We start from the raw sequence: 24,927 nt of genomic DNA, 5'->3' as shown, positions 1-24,927 counted from the left end.
TATATTGTTTTCACTCATAGGTATCTTGCTCTTCTCATATCTACACATTGTGGTAATTCTCAATTCAATTGGTATTTTTATGCCTGAATTTTATTCCACAGTATGAATGTACTGTGATTTATCCAACCATTTCACTGTGGATGTGTCTGGTCTTTGCCACTGTGAACAATAATGCATTGGATATTTTTTGTATATTTATATTTGAGTAGTGGTACTTTTATTTCTAGGTGGTATATATTAAAAATGGTAAATCAAAGGGTATATATATGTTTTATAAAATTAATGAGAGTATATAAAATTGCTTTTCAAAAAGACTGTTGCAATAAATATTTCCATCAGTAATATATGAAAATATTACTTTTCTCACCTCAGTTAGTAGCGGGTATTTTATTCATTTTAATTTCTGCTAATCTGATACATGAAAATAAAGATGTGTGTGTGTGTGTCTGTGTGTGTGTATGTGTGTGTGTGTGTGTGTGTCTATGACATAGAAATTTGGGTATCTTTTCATTTCATTTTTTGGTCATTTTCATTTGTTAAATTTATTAACTTGCTTATTCATATCATTTACTCATTCTTCTTTCAGATACTTTGCCATTTGCTTATCTATTTTTAGTTTTTATTATAGACATACATCTGTATCTTTCATATCCATGATAAAATGTGTTTTCTAATTTATTATATGCCTTTTGATTCTGATAGATACTCTTCTGCTATGCATTAAAATTATATAGGAGCTATGTATTTATTCTGGCTTTCTTTCTTTGAATAAGAATTTCTCAAATCTCTAAGTTACATTAAATTTCTTAGAAAATATTTGTGGTATGAGGTAGAGCCTAACATTATTTACTTCCAGAGAAATAGCCAACAGTGCCAGTATCATTCATTAAATCAGTCATTCTTTTCCTTCTGTATTGAAATATATTTGTTTTATGCCAAATTCCTCTATGTATTGAAATATATTTCTGACCTCTCTATCCTATTGTGCTGATCCTCTTGTCTATTCTTATCCCAATATCTTAATATTTTGATTATTATGGCTTTATATTATAGCTCAATAGCAGTTAAAGTACTCAACTATTCTTACTATTTAGTATTTTCTTGGGGAAAATGGCAATGTTTTTCTTTCATATGAACTTTAAGATAAGTATATGCAGTTGTAGAAAAAACCCTGTTAGATTGAAAAAGATTTGTACTAAGTTTACATGTCACTTTGGATAGATTATGATTTTAAAACTTTTTATAATGGATAATTTTGAATGTATATTATTATAGAGAAGTAAGCCAGGTGCGGTGACTTATGCCTGTAATCCTAGAACTTTGGGAAGCTGAAGTGAGAGGATTTTCGAGCCCAGGAGGTTGAGGCTGCAGTCAGCCATGATAGCAGCATTGCACTCCAGCCTGGGTGAGAGAGGAAGACTCTGTCTCAAAATAACGAAACAAAACAAAATAAAAGTGGACAAATAAGGGTAAAAATTTAAAACTAATAAAACAAGAAGCATCTCTTGGGAATCAGTCACACCTAAAATGTCATCACTGTTATGACTCTTTTGTGACTATATTCTCTCTTCTTTCGTTTTAGTGATTGGCCAGGTCACACATGGCAGAAGAAAATAAGACTCTGGTGACTCACTTTGTCCTCACAGGACTTACAGATCATCCAGGGCTGCAGGTGCCCCTGTTCCTGGTGTTCTTGGTCATCTACCTCATCACCCTGGTGGGCAACCTTGGCCTGATGGCTCTCATCTGGAAGGACCCCCACCTTCACACCCCCATGTACTTATTTCTTGGCAGTTTAGCCTTTGCAGATGCATGCACTTCATCCTCTGTGACTCCTAAGACGCTTATCAATTTTTTATCAAAGAATCATATGCCATCCCTGGCTGAGTGTGCCACCCAGTTTTACTTTTTTGGTTCCAATGCAACCACAGAATGCTTCCTGCTGGTAGTGATGGCCTATGACCGCTGTGTAGCCATATGCAATCCCTTGCTTTATCCAGTGGTGATGTCCAATAGCCTCTGTACTCAGTTTATAGGTATTTCATATTTTATTGGTTTTCTGCATTCAGCGATTCATGTGGGTTTGTTATTTAGATTAACTTTCTGCAGGTCCAATATTATACATTATTTCTACTGTGAAATTTTACAGCTGTTCAAAATTTCTTGCACCAATCCTACAGTTAATATACTTCTGATTTTCATCTTTTCAGCATTTATACAAGTCTTCACTTTTATGACACTGATTGTCTCTTATTCCTATATTATCTCTGCCATCCTGAAAAAGAAGTCTGAGAAGGGTAGAAGCAAAGCCTTTTCCACTTGCAGTGCCCATCTGCTCTCTGTCTCTTTGTTCTATGGCACTCTCTTCTTCATGTATGTGAGTCCTAGGTCTGGATCAGCTGCAGATCAGGCCAAAATGTATTCCTTATTTTACACAATAATAATTCCTTTACTAAATCCTTTTATTTACAGCCTAAGGAACAAAGAGGTTATAGATGCCCTGAGAAGAATCATGAAGAAATAAATAGTTGTCAGACAACATTCAAACCATTTCTTCTTTATATTCTGCTGAGAAAACCCCAAGCCCTGTAGATTAGGACTAGTGGTCAGGGTGGTCCCTGAGCTCTGTGTAAAGGATCTCAGCTTCATATTATGTTTACTTGGATATGGATCCAGTGAAAGTCTGGTAACGTTTCCCAAAATTAGCTTATTTAGAAACGTTGTGCTTCATTTTAATCTGAGCATTTAGCTTTTGCAAAATAGCTATTTGCTAGGGACTTCCAAAGTTATAGGTAGTAACTGGCAATTTTACTGAGAAATATTTATAGTTGCACAAGAAAGACATAATTTTATCAGGATTATTTTTAACAAAATCCAAGCTATTATACCATATTACCTTGAAAAGAAAAGGGAGCGTTGAATTGTAGTTGTTTCCCCCAGTTTGAGAGGCTCCTGAGGCATGGACATCTAGACAGGCAGGTTATATTGCTGGGATTGGTGTGAACTGATTGCTGATCTAAAATGTTCCCAAGTATATTGTATCAGGTTTTAAGATTGTTTATTATATAAAGTATATTTTATGGAATGCAGCTGTACTGAAAAGTGGAGGTGAGGCAAACATACCTCCAGGTGCTAGGTGACAAGCAAGTTACTTAAGCTAAGAGACACTAGACCCTGCACTTTTCTTGTGCTAATTTGAGCTGTACTTATTTCAGTTTGCATTCAGTTATTGAAACTTGGGCAGTTGTGTCTGGGTATCCAAGACCTCTGTAATGCTGCTGCTTTGCATTATTTGGTATTCTTGCTTAAAGCTAAATAAACTTGGGTAATAAACATGGCTAAATAAACACTGGGTAAGTGTGATTGTCATTGTACACTTGAAACTTACTACGGTGGTCCAATGATTAAATGACGCTCATACAGAAGGATGGATAGGGAAAATCTTTTGAGACTTTAGTGCTGGGATGGCTGCTAACTTATTCTTGGTTTGTGGTAGTGAAAGATTTTTGAGGCAAATTTTGGGGGACAAATCTCATCAATGGAATTTAGATGATTTAGCTTCAAAGCTCTACTATTAAGCAAAATTAATTAATAAAAAAGGCAAATGGAAAATAGCTATATTTCTTGATTGTTATCAGTGATATTAGCACAATGGAAATTCTATCAGAAGAACACAAAAATTAGACTTGACTTATAAGAGGTGAGGAAAATATGAAAATAGAAGATGAGCTGTAACATGTTTTGCTGGAAATCTGGCAGAGATTATATTTACTTGTCAACTAGAAGTCACTTAGTGTGACCACTGACTTTTCAAGAGGTGTGAGGACAAGGCCAGATGACCACAGAAACTAGGAGGTACTGTTAAATAATTGAAGCATTTTGCCAACAGATAAACACTGGAAACCTGATGAGGTTTTGTTAGTCTGGATGCTCAGACTGTGTGTTCAAGGAAGTAATAATTTAAAGATAAGGAATCCATTCAGTTTGAATGGAATTATATGGCCAGCCTATATAAACTTTAGTATACATTTCTCATTCCCAATTATGATACACAATAGTTAAAGTAAAAATCCAACAAGCTTGCCTGCCCAATTCTTCCTCTTAATGGTAGATGGAGGATCCCTGCAGAGATAGTAGAAATATTCTAATGCAGACACTTTAGGTTGATTATAGATATAACATATAATTACTCTTAATGGAAAATGCCTTTAACACAAACTATGATAAATGCAGTGATAAGGACAGTTCATGATGCTTGGTACCCTTACATAATCTTCCTTTTATTAGAATATAATACTATACAGACGGCCATGACAAACATGTTAGCAAGCTGCTACTCTTGGATCTTGATGACAGAAGAAAGGTATGTAATATTTAAAAGGAAAGAAATGATCAAAAATGGTCTAGCTATGTGGAATTATTTTGGTGGCTAATGAAAGCAGTATGAAAAGGAAATAAACTGATGAAGGTGCTGTATAAAATATGGTGGTGAATTGTTACTGGCTAGGAGGTGGAAAACTCTTGGTACTTTGGACGACCATGCTTGCCTCACTGAACAAACTCGTCGAGTTTGTTCTATTTACTCCTGTTTGGGATATGTCAAAGAGTACTGGGAAAATAAAGTGGGTAAGCAAGGTGCAGAGGATACCTCTGTTAAGGCAATAGAATTTTTAAAAAGTTAAAATCTACTTACAAAATTTCAGCAGAGAAATCTAAAGATGTACACTTGTTCTAACTTAAATGGCTTTGGGGTGGTGAACAGAGTTTCCAGGGATTACCAGAAGCTGGAACACAATATATTGAGATACCAGCAAAAGGCAGAGAGGGCAACATTAAGGACGAAGATAAAACTTTGAGGATAATGTGATGCTGTCATAGTAGGTACCAGAGCTGTATTAAATAACAAGTTGGAAAATATGAAAGTAAGAATGCCCTGTAGAAATGTCACCTCTACACAAGTGTCTTATTGGATTTGATGTTATGTGAATAGAGAGATTCACCATTGCCTGCTGATTTCTAATCAGGTATCAATTGAGCATGTCTGTACCCATTTCTAATTTGACATACAAATGAGAACCTTTAGAATTGTGCAAATTTTCCTCTGCAGTGATAATTAAGCAAAACCAGATCTCAGGAGGACAATGACAAATTTCTTCTTTGATTAAAAAGATAGTAGAAACAGGAATATTAATCCCTATCAACTAATTATATAAAAGTCCTGTCTGGTCTCTAGGGAAAAAGACAGTTCATGAAGACTAACCATAGACTACTGAGGACTAAATAAGATCCTTCTTCTGATGATATTCTCTGTGGCATGAATGGTAAAAGTCGTTCAAGAAGTATAGCAAACTAAAGGTGACTGTCTACTATAGAGCTGGCCAAGGATTTTTATTTTCATTCCAGTTTCAGAAGAAAGTAAAACAATTTGCTTCTTTTTGTAAAGCCTGCAATACACATTTAAGATAATTAATTTTTCCAGTATAGACATGTATCTTGGCTAGGTAAGATCTAGACTTGATTCCTATAAGAGAAAATTAGTTTATTACATTGATAATATTATGATAATTTATCTTTCAGAGGAACTAAGAAATTAAAGACTTAAGAACTGTGATGACACATATGACTAACCCAAAGTGGCTAATCAACCTCATTAAACTATAGGGCCTTGCACAATCTGTAAAATTTTAGGGAATAATTTTGACTGGAATCACAATAGACATTCTACACACAACAGAATAAATTGCTGTCTTTGCAGCCCTGATGGATAAGAAGAGGACTATCTGCGTGTTGGTGAGTGCATTTATTGCACTTGAACATTTTATGAAGCCCCATATTGAGTTACTCAAAAGAAATCTGAGTTTTAATGAAGTCAGGAAAAACCATGAACTTTGAGACTTACAATCTATATTCCAAACAGTCTTTCTAGAACCACATCATCCATCATCCTAAAGTCCAAATGAATTTAAAAGTGTCTGTACAGCTGGAGTCCCTGGCAAACATCAACATTACCAAACAATGACACCATCAGGAATTTGGAATTTTTAATTACTTGATATGCAGCAACGAAAAGCCTTCTTGAAAGACAAGTGTAGGCCTGTTATTAGGCCTTGGTGGAAATAGCGCCCTCCATGGAAACACAGCAAATAATATTATTTTATTTTATTATTTATTGTTTGTTTGTTTCACTTTTTAAAAGAGCAGTTTTAGGTTTATAGCAAAATTGAAAAGAAGGTACAGAGATTTCCTGTATACCAGACACACGCATTATCCTGCATTATCAACACCCCCAACAGAGTAGCACATTCATTTCAGCTGATATGCCTATGTTGACATACCATAGGCACCCAAAGTCCATAGTTTACATTAGGGCTCAATCTTGGTTTTGTGCATTCTATGTGTTTGGACAAATGTATAATAACATGTACCCACTATACTAGCATCATATAGAATAAACCTGAGATAACTATTGTGTTATGAGCAATGTCAAATACATGTTTTAAAAAACCTGAGGCAAGTCAACAAAAGTCATTGATTAAATGAAAAGTATATATAGGAATATCCACTGATGATGGCTCTAGGGGAGTGCTTCATATTCGTGACCAGTTTTTAGCACTGCCACTGGGACTGAATATAAGACACCCCAAGGAGATACTAGCTGTTAGTACTGAATAATCTGAACCTTATAATTATTCCCCTGCTATAGAAAAGCATGCTACCTGGTTTATCAACAGAAGATCCAGAATTGAAGGACAAGATGCATTTTGAAAATCTGTAGTTACTTACTCCAAAAATAAAGGATAAGATCTTGGTTGAAGAATGTAGAAGTAAATATATACAATGGGCAGAATAAGGGTAGGGTATAAGAGCCTTCGCAGTCTTATCTGGTGGATCAAAATTTGATTTTCTCCTCATTTTCTGTTGAAATTAAGAAATATTTTGATTTATTTTAAATATTAAGAAAACCTTGCTTTCCTGAGATAAACCTGACTTGGTCATAATGTATTATTATTTTTATATGTGGTTGTATATTATTTATTAATGTTTTTATTAGGGATATCTAAATTTGAGATCATGAGGTATATCAGAATTTCTTTGTCTTTGTCTGGTTTTGATATGAGATGTTTCTGGCCTTCGAGTAAAAGTGTTCCCTACTCCTTCATTTTCTTAAAATGTTTGTGTAGGATGACTATTTTTTCCTTAAGTATTTGTTAAAATTTGCCAGTAGCTATTTGTTTTATGATGAGAATTTATATATTGCAGCTAGATGATTAAATTATTGTAATATTTTAGTATAATAATATTCCCTTTTTCAAATGTTTGTAGTATCCTTAATGATGTTCCTCTTTCATTCCTGGCATTGGTAGCTTATTTTCCTCTTTTTAAAAATAATTATTCTAGTAAGAGTCTCATCATTATTTTTGACCTTTTCAAGGAAATAGTTTTTAGTTTATTAATTTTTTTCAATTGTTTTTATTCCATTTTATTGACTTATTTATTTACTATTTCCTTCCTTTACCTTATTTTGGGCTTAATTTGCTTTTTCACTTTTTAACTTCTTAGAGAGTAAATGTAGATAAATGACTTTAGACCTTTGTTCTTTTTCCATATAAATATTTAAAGCTATACATTTCCATTTAGGTGCCACTTTTATCTGTATTGTATATTTGATATATTGTATTTTTATTTTCATTCAATTCAAAATGTTTTCTATGTGTAAGACCTTTAAACTGAACAATTCACCCAATAATAATGCAAATTCTTTGAAGTGCACATGGTACATTCACAATATAGACTACAAAATTGGCCATTAAATAATCCCAGTAGATTTTAAAGGATTGAAATAATACAAAGTGTGTTCTCTGACAACAATGGAATTAAATCAGAAATGAATAACAGATATTTGGAAAATCTCCATCTATTCAGAAATTAATGGACACACTTCTAAATAACCCATGGGGGAAAGAAGAAATCTAAAGAAAAATTATTTATATGTCCCCAACAATTTTGTATGTTGAAGTCCTAAACTCCAATTTGATAGTATTTGGAGGTGGAGCCTTTGAGAGGCAATGAGGTTTAGATGAGGTCATGAGAGCAGGGCTTTCCTGATAGGATTAGTGTCCTTATAAGAGAAGATACTGAAGCTTGCTCTCTTTCTCTCTGCCCTGTGAGGACACAGTGAGAAGCTACCATCTGCAAGCCAGGAAGAGAGCCCTTACCAGAATCCCAATCAAGAACTTACAGCCTTCAAGCTGAGAAAATTAATTTCGGTTGTTTAACACACCCAGTCTATGTTATTTTTTAATGACAGACTGAGAAAACTGATACCTATCTCATGCAATTCTTGAAATTCTTTTAAAAAATTTGTTTCACTCATCTTTGTTCCATCTTATTCTTTTCTTGTATTCTTTTGTATTATTGATTTTTTAGCATTCAATGTTATCTCTACTTTTAGCTTACTAGTTAAACCTCTTTTTAAATAGTTGCTCTCTGTTTAAAATATACAGTCAATTTTTCACAGTCTGCCTTCAAATAATATTTCTTCCTATGTGTAATGTAAGGACTTTATAACTGTGTGCCTCTGTCCTTTTTGTCTTTTTATTATTTTTGTCACATATTTAATTTCTACATGTTATGATTTTCACAATTGTTATTACTTGTGCTTTAAGGAGTCATTTATTTAGAAAGGCATTAAAAACAGAAAAATATTCACATATTTACCCATTTTTTTCTTCATTTCTTTGTGTAAACTCAAATTTCCATCTGCTTTCAATTATTTTCCCTTTTATTTTTGAAAGATATTTTCACTGAGGAAAGTCTTCTACAGTTCCTTTTTGCTCTCAGCACTTTTATTTTTTTATTCTGTTGTTTTCAGCTTGGAAAATTTTGACAAGAAATCCATTATCTTTATTTTTTCTGTTTAAGATGTGTTTTTTTCTGGATATTTTTCATATTTTGTCTTTCAGAAATTTAATTATGATGTGCCTTGGTGTAGTTTTATTTGTGCTTATGTTGTTTGGAGTTAATTGACCTTTGATCTCCTAATTTTAGTTTTAAAATTTGCAAAATTTTTGGCCATTATTTCTTCAGCAATATTTTTGTCCATTACTTTCCTTCTGGAATATGAATTTCATTATGTTGTACCACCTGATATTGACCAACAATGAGACTCTATTAATCTATTTTCAAACTTCTACAAATCTTTTTATGCTTCATATTGGATTGTTTATATTGCCATTTTTTCAAGTTCACTAATCCTTTTTTGTTTCTGCAGAGGCTAACCTTCTCTTAACCCTATCCAGGAAAATTTTAATATAAAATATGGCCTTTTTCATCTCTAGAAATTCCATTTGATTCTTCTTTATGTTTTTTATTTCTCTTCTTATTATGCTGACTTTTATTATATTGTTTTATAATAGCTGTTTTAATATGCTTGCCTGTCAATTCATCATTTCTGCCAGTTTAGCGTCTTTCTATTGATTGCATTTTCTTCTGATAATGTATCATGGTTTTTTACCTCTAAGTTGTCTAGAAATTTTTAATTGGAGTTTTGACATTATACATTTGGAAATTATTCTGGCAGGCAGTTACATTTTTGCATGTAAACTTACCCTTTTCAAGATTGTTTTTCAGGTTTTATTTGGTGAGTTTGTATTATCTTTAGAGCTAATTTAGCTCCATTACTTAGGCTTAGTCCTTCTGGGGTGTCTAATGAATGTCCCATGTATTCAAGGGTGTCTCTAAACTCTGATTATTGGTAACATGAAAAATTCATGCCTGTGTTATCTACTTGAATTTTTTAACTTACAGATACTGAGTTACTTTTTTTGCCCCCAGTTGTTTGCTTTTCCACTGAAGTTTTATTCATATGAAGATAGATGTTTAGACAAAACCTTATGTGTACCTTTATGCCGACCTACGTAGTGCTTTGTTTGCATAGCTTTCTCTTTTTTAGTACTTTTGTAAATTCTAGCTACAACAACTTCTCTTAGCTGAAGTCATTGTCTCCTCCTGTCAGCAAGATTGTCAGTTCTGTTTGTGTTCCTATTACTTAAGACACAGTCTGGAAATTGTCTCCAGGCAGAAATCTGAGGCAATTATAGCATTCACCTCATATATTCTCAGGGTTCACAGCTGTTCTCTTCTGCCTATTGTACACTATCTGAAAACAATAGTTGTTTTCTGTATTTGGTCCAATCTTCTATTGTTTACAGTGGAAGTGCAAGTCCCATAGGCATTACTTTTCCACTGAGGGAAATGGAAGTATAAGACACCGTTTTTTATCACTTATCTCTGATTAAAATCTTCTAATACTTCTTTTAGGCTATCCAAAGAGTCTGCATTTCTTAGTGTAGCATAAAGATTCATAAGGAAACCAAGCAAATTCTTCATACCTGCATTAAATATGTAATTTACTAGTTCTATAACTTTGCTCCTATTCTTCCTTTCTTCCTCAAGGAAAATGCTTCATCTTTATACTTTTCTAAACTGTGTCCATTACAATTACAATACAGCATGAATTCTGAAAGTGATCAGTTGCCTCTTTGAGCTTAATTTTGTTATTTATGTTAATTTGTTAATTTAGTTAATCATCCATGCAATTACTGAAGAAAAGTTATGATACATCTAACCACAATTTTTATTTTCAAGGAGTTCAGCCTAGGGGAGGAAATAGATTTATAAAAATAGTGACTGTAATAGAGATTAAAAATGCTGCAAAAGAACCAAGTACAGGCATAGAAGTGGTGCAGGAAAGAGTATTGCTCAACTCTTACATGGAGATAATGGGGAAGAATAAAAAATAACTTGCTAGAATCAGTGGCACTGAGGCAGAACTGGAAGCATAAGAGAGTTATAAGGTGTCCGCCAGATACTCATTTCAGAATGAGGGAGCACAATATGTAAAAATAGTGCTCTAAGTTTGAATCTGCAAGTGTTTAAATATAGACGGAACACAGGGAGAGAAGGAGACGGGAGTATCAGAGATAAGACTGGAGATGTAAGAAGGATTAGACGATGGGAAACCATTTATGCCATGATAATGAGTTGGACTTTATTATAGGTAAATGTGGTACCAAGGAAAGGTTATGAATTACTGATTAATAGCCATTATAAAATCTGGAACATTTTGTGCCATAATTCAATATATATTCTTAGCCAGGGGTAGTGGCAGGCACCTGTAATCCCAGCTACTCGGGAGGCTGAGGCAGGAGAATCACTTGAACTTGGGAGACAGAGGTTGCAGTGAGCCGATATCGCACCACTGCACTCCAGCCAGGGTGACAGAGTGACTTCATCTCAAAAACCAAACCAACTAACAAAAAACAATACATATTCAATATACAACATTCAATATATATTCAATATTCAACAATATTTTGGCCATTACTCTCTTTCTGGGATATCAATTGCATATATATATATCTGATGATAGCATGGAAAATAAATTGAAAATAAGGTAAGATTGGAGATCAATAGAACAATAAGGATATAATTACAAATTATTGAAAATATGTTTCCCTGAATTTCTGGAAATTCTGGTCTATTGAATATGTCTGGATTTATATGTTGCCATTGAAAAGGTCCTATGCCAACCTGGTTTTGTATTCTTTGCCTGAAAGCCCAGAGGGTATTTGTTTTACTTGATAACTTAATAGCTTTTAATGCTATGTTTCAAATTAATTGTTTCCCTTAATTTTCACAGGTGCATAGGTGCATAAGAAACTTACTGATATGTAGATTCATATTTTTTTATTTCTAGAAAATCTCATAATTTTAGTAATAATTCTATTTCATTGAATACTTTTTCAGAAACTCTAATTACATATATGTTGGATTTTATTCACCTGTAAGTGATATCAATCAGTTTTTCTCTGATAACTTTTTCTTTGTTTTCAGTTTTATATTTCTCACTTAGCTGTTTGTATGACTTTTCTTTTTTGTTGTTGCATTTAGGTCCCAGAAGATGGTTACATTTTTTCACATTTGAATTGTTTTAAGTCTGCCAGGCCCTATTTCTCCACGGGTTTTATATTTCATTCAAGTGGCAATCCAACACAATTTTCATCCACTTCATGAAATCGATCACATCTTTCTCAAGATCATTTCACACTAAAGTTAAGCATGTTTACTGTATCAGAAAATTAGTGGGTGAGATATTGGAACAATGGCTGAAGATAGACACTAGAGTGAAGCACGGAGAAATGGTTAAGGGGAAAGTAATTCTACAAGTGGTTGGTTCACTTAGAAATATTTGCGTTCTGACAATTCTTACTTGCCTAAACAGCATTGTCACTTCAGGAACTGGCATATTGAATGACATGATAACGTGAATCTTCCTGTTGACTCATCAGTTAATATCATAACTTTACCTCATTATATATACAAAAAATTAACATTTGAGCTAATTTGTAGGTATTTCTATTTTCATTACAATAGGTTTTGGGTGAACAGGTGGTATTTGGTTACATTGGTAAGTTCTTTTGTGGTGATTTCTGAGATTTTGATGCACCCATCACCGGAGTAGTATACACTGTAACCAGTGTGTTGTCTTTTATCCTTCACTCCCCTCTCACCCTTCCACCTGAGTCCCTTAAGTCCATTGTATCATTCTTACACCTTTGCATCCTCATAGCTTAGTTCTCACTTATAAATAAGAACATATGATGTTTGGCCTTCCATTCCTGAGTTACTTCACTTAGAATAATGGTTTCCAACTTCCAATTCAGGTTGCTGAAAATGACATCATTTTTTCCTCTTTTCATGGTGGAGTAGTATTCAATAGTATACATTTTCTTTATTCCTTGATTGATGGGCATTTGGGCTGGTTCCATATTTTTGGAATTGCTAATTGTGCTGCTGTAAACGTGTGTGCAAGTGTCTTTTTTATATAATGACTTCTTTTCCTCTGGGTAGATATGCAGTAGTGAGGTTGCTGGATCAAATGGTAGATTGACTTTTAGTTCTTTAAGGAATCTCCATACTGTTTTCCATAGTGGTTGTACTGTTTACAATCCCACCAGCAATGCATAAGTGTTCTCTTTTCACCACATCCATGCCAACATCTAATATTTTTGATTTTTAAATTATGGCCATTCCTGCAGGAGTAAGGTGGCATCACAATGTGGTTTTAATTTGCATTTCCCTGATAATTAGTGATGTTGAACATTTTTTCTTATGTTTGTTAGTCATTTGTATATCTTCTTTTGAGAATGATCTATTTCATCCTTAGCCCACTTTTTGATGGGATTATTTATTTTTTTCTCTTGCTTATTTGGAGTTCTTTGTAGATTTGAGGTATTAGTCTTTTGTTGGATGCAAATTTGTGAAAAATTTTCTCCCACTCTGTGAGTTGTCTGTTTAGGCTGCTGATTATTTTTTTGCTGTGCAGAATCTTTTTAGTTTAATTACGTCCCATCTGTTTATCTTTGTTTTTGTTGCATTTGCTTTTGGGTTATTGGTCATGAAGTCTTTGCCTATGCCAACATCTAGAAAGATTTTTCTGATGTTATCTTCTAGAATTTTTATAGTTTCAGGTCTTAGATTTGAGTCTTTGATGTATCTGGACTTGATTTTTGTATAAGGCAAGAGGTGAGGATCCAGTTTCAATCTTCTACATGTGGCTAGCCAATTATCCCAGCATCATTTGTTGAATAGGATGTCCTTTCCCCACTTTATGTTTTTCTTTGCTTTGTTGAAGATCAATGGGCTGTAAGTATTTGGCTTTATTTCTGGGTTCTCCATTTCATTCCATCGGTCTATGGGCTTATTTTTATATCAGTACCGTACTGTTTTGGTGGCTATAGCCTTACAGTATAGTTTGAAGTTGGGTCATGTGATGCCTCTAGGTTTGTTCCTTTTGCTTTGGCTATGCAAACTCTTTCTTGGCTCCATATACATTTTAGGATTGTTTTTTTCTGGTTTTGTGAAGAGTGATGGTGGTATTTTGATGGGAATTGCATTGAATTTGTAGATTGCTTTTGGCAGTATGGTATTTTCACGATATTGATTCTACATATCCATGAGCATGGGATATGTTTTCATTTGTTTGTGTTGTCTATGATTTCCTTCAGCAATGTTTTGAAGTTTTCCTTGTAGAGGTCTTTCACATACTTGGTTAGGTACGTTCCTAAGTAGTTTTTTTTTTTTTTTGGCAGCTATTGTGAAAGGGATTGAATTCTTGATTTGATTCTCGGCTTGGTCACTGTTGGTGTATAGCAGAGCTACTGATTTGTGTACATTAATTTTGTATCTTGAAACTTTGCTTAATGCATTTATCAGTTCTAAAAGCTTTTTGGATGAGTCTTTAAGGTTTTCTAGGTATATGATCATATCATCAGCAAACAGCAACAGTTTGACTTCCTCTTTACTAATTTGGATGCCCTTTATTTCTTTCTCTTGTGTGATTGCTCTGGCTAGGACTTCCAGTACTATATTGAATAGGAGTGGTGAAAGTGGGCATCCTTGTCTTGTTCCAGTTCTCAGGGGGAATGCTTTCAACTTTTCCCCATTCAGTATAATGTTGGCTGTGGGTTTGTCATAGATGGTGTTTATTATGTTAAGGTATGTCCCTTCTATGCCAAGTTCTTGATTTGATTCTCGGCTTGGTTACTGTTGGTGTATCGCAGAGCTACTGATTTATGCACATTAATCTTGTATCCTGAAATTTGCTGAACTTTCTTAATGTTTCTATTATTTATTTATGCATTAAAATGACCAAAATTTAGTGGTTCTTCAGCAATCTAATTATTATCTCTCACAATTCTATGGTTTGACCAGGGTCAGCAGGGCGGTCGTCAGTTGGTCTGCAGTCATCTGAGGTCACGATTGGTCTGGATTTTCCGAGATGACTCATTCACAAATCTGGTACATTGTTGAAGATGGCTAGAAGACTGGGCTCAGCTGAGAGGTTAAGATTTTTTAGCCTCCCTTTCTCTATGTATAGTTTCAGAACCTCTCTCACCATGTGATTTATCTGGCAGGATAACCTAACTTTAGATGAAGGCTCAGAGCTCCACAAAAGGCTAGTGGAAGCAACTTCTTAAGCTTGGACTGGCACAACGTAGCTTTTGCCACATAAAACACCCTTGGAGCAGGACATAATTGTAACACAGTTATAATTGTGTAACAATATAAAATATTAATAATGTATTATTAATAACTGTTGCAATATATTGTTTAAAGAGAGTCATTGAGAACCCCATTGGGGCTCTCAAAACATAAATGCCAGGAGATGCAGTTTGCAGGAACCGTCTTTGGAAAGTGGCTACTACATTCAATTTCTTTTAATATGTTTCAGTCAAATCTAGTTTTCCTTGGCACCTAATAATTGTCTTTATTTCTTAGAATAGTTTTGTCTTCTTTAATTATTTCCTGAACTTTTTCACATCTATATTTTAATCTTTTAGCTCATATCTGTTCTTAGTTTTAGAAGTTTTGATTTGAGGTTTTATTTAAAAATATCTGCTTGTTTAAGATGTTCAATTTTAGTTTGTGTCCTGTGTTACAATTATCCCTGCTCCATGGATGTTTTTAGGAGGAACAATATTCCTAAGCAGAAAGAAATGTATTGGGTTTTTTATTTTATAATTTATTTTTTTCTTTTAACACTTACCATGGGCATTCTCAGTTGCTTTCTGGCAATTTAAAATGTAAAATTTTTCAGGATCATCAATTACATTTATAGATAGACATGTATGAGTGGTTTGGATAGTTAACGAAATTTTGTTTGTTTTTATTTTATTTTGGTTTTGGTTTATCAGATATTTCTTCTATAGTGAAATGAAAGTTTCAAATTTTGGGGACCTTTCTTGGAGAAAATTTTAAAGTGTCTTCTAATTTTGATTGTCTTTTGTTTCTTTGGGACACTTAATTTCCTTTTTTTCTTTTACTCCCAAGCCTAAGAAGGGTTTCTCCCTCTTCTGTGTTCCCCCTTCCACAGAGGTTGAGCTTTCAGAGAGACTGCTTGTTTTACTCCTCTATACTCCCATGTCTCTTTCTTTTGATAGCTCATAGCCTTTGCTCTTTCTTATCAAGTTTTCTGTATTCCCTTCACTTAGGATGTAACTTCCTATTTCTCAGAGTGATTTTTGGGTTCTGCTACTTTGAGGCTTTAGTTCTTCTCTTCTTTTATTCTGTAGGCTCCATCTTCTCTTTAGTCTGGTCCAGTCTCCAGAGTAGATGTTTGGGCATAATTTACTGCTTATCTGTAAATTGAAGTTTATACTATTCTGTCTTCTAGTTATACTAAAGGTGTTTTGGAGGGATATATTTGTTCTTGTTCATCAATAAAGTTTTTGCTTTTTGTTTTTCCAATTTAAGGATGTGTGGAGAGATTTGGATTTTGCCAGTTTCCATTATCTTATGGAAACCATATGGATACAAATGATTAATTTGATTTTAAGAGCCACCATTATTTACTTTTTAATAAAATAGGGTACAAAAATAAATATCTACTGAGTCCATCATTTTAAAATCTCTGGATTAGAAGCATAGTATGGAGGTGAGTCAAATCTATTTAAAAAGCTTGGGACAGAAATGACTATTTTCTTCCAACAGGTAATAATGGTTGGAATAATTTTGACCTTCAGAGACCTTCGTATTTTAATAAAGATTTTTTACAGCAATATAGGGACCATAAAGACCTCCTTACCTGCTTGATTATCTGGACAGAAATGGTGTCAAGTCCCATTTTTTAAAAAATCATTTCTCACATCTTTGTCAACTATGATATATGCTATTGCTAAACCCGATGGCTAGGCTATTGATAGACTTCTATAGACTACTTGACGATTTGTGAATCTAGCTTTTATTCCACAGAAATTCTACTTTGCCAGCAGCCAGCATAATATTTTGTTCTGTTTTTTTGTTTTTTTGTTTTTTTTGAGACAGGGTCTTGTTCTGTCACCCAGGCTGAGTGCAATGGTGCAATCTCGACTCACTGCAACCTCCGCCTTCCAGGTTTAAATGATTCTCCTGCCTCAGCTTCCTGAGTAACTGGAACTACAGACATGAGCCACCATACCTGGTAATTTTTGTAATTTTAGTAAAGGTGGGGATTCACCAGATTGGCCAGGCTTGTCTCGAACTTCTGACCTCAATTGATCCACTCGCCTCGGCCTCCCAAAGTGCTGAGATTACAGGCGTGGACCACCGCGCCTGTCTTGCCAGTATAACGTTAAATACATCAGGCACTGTTAACAAAGAGGCATAATACTAAATCAATACTATGTTAATGTTCTTATTGGGGTTCTTATTTGCTTATGGATAAGCAAAACCTAATGTCAGTATAATATTAAAGCCCAAGCTAAGGCTGAAGAAGTAAAACTTGCCAATCTTCTCATAAAACTTAAATCTTCGAACAATGTCATATTTGGATTCTGCAGCAAGATTGATTCATGTCTTCTATACTTTAGATAAATATTTATCCATCCTGATACACAAGGATATCATTAGCTTGCCAACATGTTTATGTTGGGTATCACAGTGCAATCACAGAGGACTGATCACCATAAACAAAGAAGCAACCACTGTTTCTGTTTAGGGTAATATGAAACGAACACTAAACATAGGCAGGGAAGACAGATGGAACAGTTGAAAATTCGCAAATGTAAACACTTCTTTAGGACAAATTAGCTGCTACCAGATTTCACAGTTATCTGTTTAATTGTCAATACTGTGTGTAGTTTCATTTTATTAACTAATTCTTGGAGCATTAAAGATGATAAATTATCATGTATTCAATAAGGGGAATTAAAGTAAGTTGGGGATAAGCAAGACAAAACCTACTCTTTCCTAGTTTGATGAATGGTGAAGCTGGATTTTTACATATGTAAAAATATAATTTTTACATATGTTTTTAAATGGCTTAGAGAATATTGAAACAAGTTTTTCTGGGGGCAGTTAGCTTCCCTTTGTAGAGACCTCGGGTCAGTATCCAAGGTGGGTAAATGAATGAGAACAGGCTGACCCAAGGAAACCAGGTGGTTCTATTGAGGAGGAGATGCTGACACAAGAGAGCTTCTCCTTCCATGTAAGCCCATTGAAATCTTTTAGGGACTAAGGATGAAGGTGACTATGATGACTGAAATGCAGCCTGAGGTCAAGCTCTCTGTCACACCAGCCTTGAAAGTGATCATGTCTGTTCCTATGGAAAAAAACTTAATAAGTTGCCTTGAGAATGGTAGTCATTTGTGGTGACAAGAAATGACCCAAGGGAAATTTGCAGAAGTTTGGTGACAGGAAATTAGATAGCATTTTCACTAAATAACTTTCCAACTCTCGTATGAGGAGCAGTGGACGTTATTAGTAAGTAGGCCTTTCCATCAGTCCTCAAAACATCTCTAAATGAGTACTGGGCTGACAATGAGAGACTATGCCAAGATTTCAATTATATAGGGTTTTGTTTAATTCATATGAAGAAGCCTTTCAACACTTATTAATCCTAATTCAAATCATGTTCTTGTCAGCTGGAGATGATCAGTTTCTTCTTTCTTCCTGAACTCCATTAGTGTCAGGACTGCTCACTCAAATGTGATGTCAACGTCAGAATCTCTCACCCAACTGTCAGGTGAATTGATGGCATTAGTCTGCTAACTCCTAAAATATATTTGGAAATGACCAGTTCCCAATCTGTAATATTCATACTTTCAAGTTTCTTCTTATTATTATTGGTTTCAGAAACCATCTCAATCCTTTGAGTCACCAGTGTGACTTTCTCCAAAGTTTCAAAACTGAACCACGTGAGAAATACTTCCAAGAAATAAGAAAGTCAAACAATGTTTAATATTGGTATCTGCAATTTGCTCTGTCAAGTTTAAGAAGAAATCATGACAGGTTTATTTGTCTTTCTGCAACTTTCAACAAGAGAACAGAGAGAAGAAAAATAACATAATAAAAATATATTACACATATTCTAGACCATTGCACATTAAAAAAATCCCCTATGATGTTGCTTTATTTGATCTTGATACATTTTGTTCACTCCCTAATATTTTACACACACCTCATATTTTTCATAAATCTTCTCTAAGATATATAGGAGGGAAAGGCATAATATTTATTCTAAACTGTTCTCATCTCATGCTCAGATGAGTGGTTACCTAATTTTTTTTGCAAAATATCCCACATCCAGCATCCCATATCCAATAAATTGAGAAAAATTTATTTAACAGAGAAACTTGGTAAGAACAATGGAAGACAATGGCATTTGAGCTGGCTACTTCATGCATCCCCTCATGCACATTTGTGTTGCAGAAGACCTATTCCAACGGGCTGAAGAGCTGAGTGGCAACTGTCATTTCTCCCAGCTCTCTGGAGTAGAAGAGCTATCCAAGTAGATCTGGCAATGAAGAAATATTGGCAGATTCCATTTCTCTCAGCTCCATGCAGCAGAAGATTATATGGCGGCAGTTGGAGAGAGTGAGTAATGGATAGGTAGGTATAAAGAGATAAAGTTACCAGGCACGGTGGCTCATGCCTGTAATCCCAGCACTTTGGGAGGCTGAGGTGGGTGGATCACCTAAGGTCAGGAGTTCGAGACCAGCCTAACCAAGGTGGTGAAACCCTGTCTCTACTAAAAATGCAAAAATTAGCTGGATGTGGTGGTGGGTGCATGTAATCCCAGCTGCTTGGGAGGCTGAGGCAGGAGAATCGCTAGAACCCGGGAGGCAGAGGTTCCAGTGAGTTGAGATCATGCCATTGCACTGCAGCCTGGGGGACAGAGTGAGACTCCGTATCAAAAAAAAAAAAAAAAGAAAGATAAAATTTATGACTTGGCAATGGTTGATCCATAGATTTGAAGAGGAGTTCAACGTCAAGGATATCTTCCTGTTTATGGCTTGAATAACTGTCTAGTGGTGTTATTCCCCAAGATAAAAAACACTGAAAGATAACTGGGGATTCCAAATTTGGACATGGTGAATCTAATGTTCCTTTTAGACTTCCAAAAGGACATGTCAAGGAGATATTTGGATGATGGCATTGTAAATGAAAACAAGAGAAAAGAAAACAAACATTTCCTAAAGTCTGTTCATTGATATTCTGTATAGACGTCTGTACAGTATTCCCTTTGGATTACAAGTAGAGTTTTTAGTTGTTGCAGCTAGTTGCAGGGTAAAATGATGATTAAATCACAATGCCCAGTAGATTGAACTTAACTTTATCCTACAGGGAATCCTTTGGAAGTGTAAAGGGAATATCTTCCTTTCCTTTTCCTTTGGTTTTAAACAAAAACAAGTTTGGAAATAAAATACATATTATCTCCACTCATTTTGAAATTACTGGTTAAATTCAGTGTGTAAGTAACAATTACCTCATTTCTGCTTTTTTTAAGCTACTTTAGAAAATGTATCACTTTCCAATTTCCCAGTGTTTTTGTGGGAACTTGATGACAGTATAGTGATTTCTGCAGTTTCTATTATTTATCATTTTGCAATTTGTCTTTAGGTGATAATGAGGTATCTATATAAGAAACTAAAATTTCAGTGAGGCATTGAGATTTTCTCAACCAACCATAAAAACCTAGACAGATGGGACAGGATGTCTTTCTGTAGAGAAGACAAATTTCTCACAAAGTTTCATAAATAATATAGTTTAATAGAAGAAGGAAGTAAATGGGAAGACATTATAATAAAAATGATTAAACAGCTTTGAAATTTATTTTATAATATAGAGAGTTTAGAGCTGAGACACAAGCTATGCAGATTGTTATCTACGTGATTTGTGGTTTTGCAGAATGTAAATAATTGTAGCCTTTGAGTTAGTGGCTGTCTATAATACCTAGATTTTTAAATATCATGGAATCATGAGAGTAAAAGCTAAAGTCAATAAATACAGCTAGCATTATCTCCTTTACCCCAACTTGAAGGTATTTCTTTCATCTTCTTCTTAAGGAAAAAATTCCCAAACCTTACTACTTCTTGGCTTCATTATACCGAATTCATGAAATGAGACTAGAAATATCTATTATTTGGTGACTTGGATTGCAAAGAAAGTGAAGCCATTTTATTTAGGACAAAATCTCCACTTTGGAAAGAAAATTATATTTCCTTAATATAACCTATTTTCAGCAAATATACTCCAGTGAAACTGTTAGGTTTGGTGTATTATAACAGGGATCCTTATGGGTAAGTGTTTAGTTTGTTAAACTTATTAAACCTTTTGTTCAGCTTAGTGAAGATGGAGAATAACAACTTATCATTGTTCCTACTGTTTAAATAAACTAAATTCGTCTAATTCATTCTGGTATTACATTTCTATTTATTATAAATATGGCTATGAAATTATGAAATTGTTTTCTTCAATGAATGTTATAATTTATTTCAACTCAATTTTTGTGTTAAATATATCTTTGTTTCTCTTTCAAGGAACAAAGGAGATTATATGGTCATTTCAAAATATTTGGGAAATTCTACTCTAGGTATTTTTTCAGAGATAGTTTATAACCAAGTCATAGAAGAAAATCAATCTTATTACTTCATGAAAATATCAGATGCCATATTCATAATAGCAATAGAACCTATGAAACCCTTATGAGTAAAATTTAGTAAGAAAAGTGTTGAAAGTATATGAAAAAACTATGAAAACAACAACAACTATACTTGGATCTATCTTACATAATTTCCAGATATTTTTGACTATTTCAAAAAATCATTCCTGCTCTCAACAGTTGTCTATTACCAAATATTTAAATGTAAATTATCATGAAACATAAAAGATCATTAATAGATATTTTCTAAGAAAAATTTACAGATTATTTATTACTAATTTTACATTAGAACTATCAATGCCAAATATTCCTTACTAAAGGTAAAAATAGCATTTTATTATTCTTATTTCCATTAACATGCAGGTAATCATCATTTTGTATACATTTACCCCAAAACATTTGGGAACCTCTACACTGGAAATTCTTTCAAAGATAGTTTATAAGTTACAGAAAAAAATTAATCTTTATCTATGTTCATATCATATTTATTTATATTTATAAACAAAAAATTAAAAATAATATAAATGGAACTACGTAATTTATACTTCTTTCTATTTTGATTTTTTTACTTAATAATGCATTGAGAAAACGCTCCGATTTTTAATGGGTACAGCTCAAATCCATTTTCTTTATATCTGAAGACTATTCCACAGTCAGACTGTACCATAATTTATTCAGTCATTCTATAATTGATGAGTATTCTTTTTGTTTCCTGGCTTTGCCTTCATGAACGATGCTTTATTAGGTATCCTTGTGTTTCACGTTTGTGTCTGGTGACAATATTTCTAGAATATATATCCAGAAGTGAGATTGTTAGATCAAAGATATATAAATTACTAATTTTTATAGATAATGTCAGCTTTGAAAGGCAGCTAAAATTTATGTCCGTTATTTTAGATTTCTTTTTCACCTTTCTATCATCAGTAGATATTATTTCTCATTTTACTTTTTTGTTTATTTGACAAGCAAAAATGATGCAGCAATTTAAAAAATATCCTTATTTATTAAGGAGGTTGAACATTGTTTCATATATTTATTGGGTTTTTTTAACATATTTATATAGTCATGGTAAACATATCTGTTCATATTTTTCATCCATTTTTTTCATTGGGTTGTCTACTTGTTCCTGCCAAGTTGTAAGAGAGTATATGTGTTGTGTATATGTTTTTATAAGTATTAATGCAAATTACATTACAGATATTTTTCCAACATGTTTTGTCCTTTCCCATTGTTTATGAATTCTTTTGCCATGCCATAAAAATTAGGTAGCTATGCCTATATTCAATGATTAGCCTAATTCTCTTTCTCATGCAATGGTTTTGGATTTGCATCTTTTTCCATTGCAATGGTCTTCCACATGGTTTTAATATTCCCTCTGGAGGGTGGTAGAATATGCCACACCAAAATATGCCACTTTGGCAGATGGATTATTTTGAGCTAAAGGTACATAAAGAAACAGCAGATGGAAGAAGGGCATTCTAATTTCACCTCTTCTTCCTCAAAACAGGCGATTAAAAATTCCCATGTAAAAGATGCCCTCCCTGTACCAGAAGAAATGAAACATTATTTTCATTTTTTAATGAATTCTATCCAAGAGAATTCTATACAAACAACGCTTGTTAAAATAATTCTAATCTTCCTTTTACCTCGCTACATAATTTAGCTGCTTTTCCACAATTGCTTCTCTTTGTTCAACCTGGTATGAAAGCCTTTAGGTTTTGCCACATGTTCAGGTCTTCATTTACTTATGAGGACTTTTATGTTATGTAAAACTTCTATACATTTGTATGCTTTTCTCTTCTGAATCTGGCTTATGTCCATCTGATTCTCAGGCCAGCTGAAAACGCTGAGAGAGTAGAGGCAAAATTTTGCCTCCCCTACACCTCAAATATATGCATTCATTTCAGTATTTTCCAGTTTTAGTGTCAAATACCTAAACACACACTTTGTAAACAGATTTTACTAAGGGATGTAAGTTAGACTTTAAAAACCGTTAATTTAATGGGAAACTCAAAGGTATAAATACAATAAAATGCCACCGCTTTGTGTTATCTTTAGTGATTGCCTTTGTAACATGTTTTCTTATTACAGTGATGAGTATGGATATATCAGAGGGAAATAAGACTCTTGTGACAGAGTTTGGTCTCACAGGACTTACGGATCGACCATGGCTGCACGTCCTCTTCTTTGTTGTGTTTTTGATGGTCTATCTCATCACCATGGTGGGCAACCTTGGACTGATAGTTCTAATTTGGAAGGACCCCCGTCTTCACATGCCCATGTACTTATTCCTTGGTGGTTTAGCCTTTTCAGATGCTTGTACTTCAACCTCTGTAACCCCTAGGATGTTGGTCAATTTCTTAGACAAGACTGCAATGATATCCCTAGCTGAGTGCATCACTCAGTTTTACTTTTTTGCTTCCAGTGCAACTACAGAATGCTTCCTCCTGCTGGTGTTGGCCTATGACCGCTGTGTAGCCACATGTAATCCCTTGCTTTATCCAGCGGCGATGTCCAACGAACTCAGCGCTCAGTTGATAAGCATTTCATATGTAATGGGTTTCCTGCATCCCCTGGTTCATGTGAGTTGACTATTGCGACTAACTTTCTGCAGGTTTAACATAATACATTATTTCTACTGTGAAGTTTTACAACTGTTCAAAATTTCATGCAATGATCCATCTATTAACGCACAAATGATATTTATTTTTGGTCCTTTTATACAAATATCCACTTTAACGACTATCATAATCTCTTATACTCGTGTGCTCTTTGATATTCTGAAAAAAAAAAGTCTGAAAAGGGCAGAAGCAAAGCCTTCTCCGCATGCAGCGCCCATCTGCTTTCTGTCTCATTGTGCTATGGAACTCTGATCTTCATGTATGTGCGTCCTGCATCTGGCTTAGCTGAAGAGCAAGACAAAGTGTATTCTCTGTTTTACACGATTGTAATTCCCCTGCTAAACCCATTTATTTACAGCTTGAGAAATAAAGAAGTCATGCATGCACTGAGAAGAGTTATAAGGAAGTAAACAGTTCCAAAGGGAAATGTCAAATCATTTATTTTTTCACCCTTTGCATAAACAAGTCAACAAGTCTTGTGGTTAGCCATGGCTCTGCCATTTCATCAGAGGGCTAGTGGTCAGGGTGGTCACTGAGCAGTATGTGAAGAAACCCAGCTTTGTACACTGTTTACTTGGATTTGGGTCCAATTGAAGTGTCTTCACATCATCCATGGTTGATTTCTTTAAAAACATTTTACTTCCTTGTTTTCTGAACATTTAATCTTTGAAAATTTATTATTTTCCAGGGACCCTACACCTAAATTCCATTGAATAACCGACAATAATTGAAACCGTTATATAAGTGCCACTTAGTTCACAATCCTAGTTTACTGCACTAGGCTCTGTGATACTCTACCATACAAGAATAAAATGATGAAAA

The 24,927-nt window shown here is 34.1% G+C and overlaps 2 protein-coding genes across 2 annotated transcripts; both read left to right on the top strand.

Annotated features, from left to right (window-relative positions):
• Positions 1–1,600: 1,600 nt before the first annotated feature.
• LOC129033307 (olfactory receptor 5AC1) lies at positions 1,601–2,524 on the top strand. The gene has a single exon (XM_054481586.1). The coding sequence runs from the start codon at positions 1,601–1,603 to the stop codon at positions 2,522–2,524; it is 924 nt and encodes a 307-aa protein (XP_054337561.1).
• Positions 2,525–23,583: 21,059 nt separating this feature from the next.
• On the top strand, positions 23,584–24,515 carry LOC129033306 (olfactory receptor 5AC2). The gene is given in 2 exon segments (XM_054481585.1): positions 23,584–24,267; positions 24,270–24,515. Coding segments are annotated over 2 exon segments (930 nt in total).
• The last annotated feature ends 412 nt before the right edge of the window (positions 24,516–24,927 follow it).

This window comes from Pongo pygmaeus, chromosome 2, assembly GCF_028885625.2.
Source record: "Pongo pygmaeus isolate AG05252 chromosome 2, NHGRI_mPonPyg2-v2.0_pri, whole genome shotgun sequence".
Classification (NCBI taxonomy): Eukaryota; Metazoa; Chordata; class Mammalia; order Primates; family Hominidae; genus Pongo; species Pongo pygmaeus.
The sequence above is the reverse complement of the archived record's forward strand: the minus strand, read 5'-3'. Positions and strand labels throughout refer to the sequence as shown.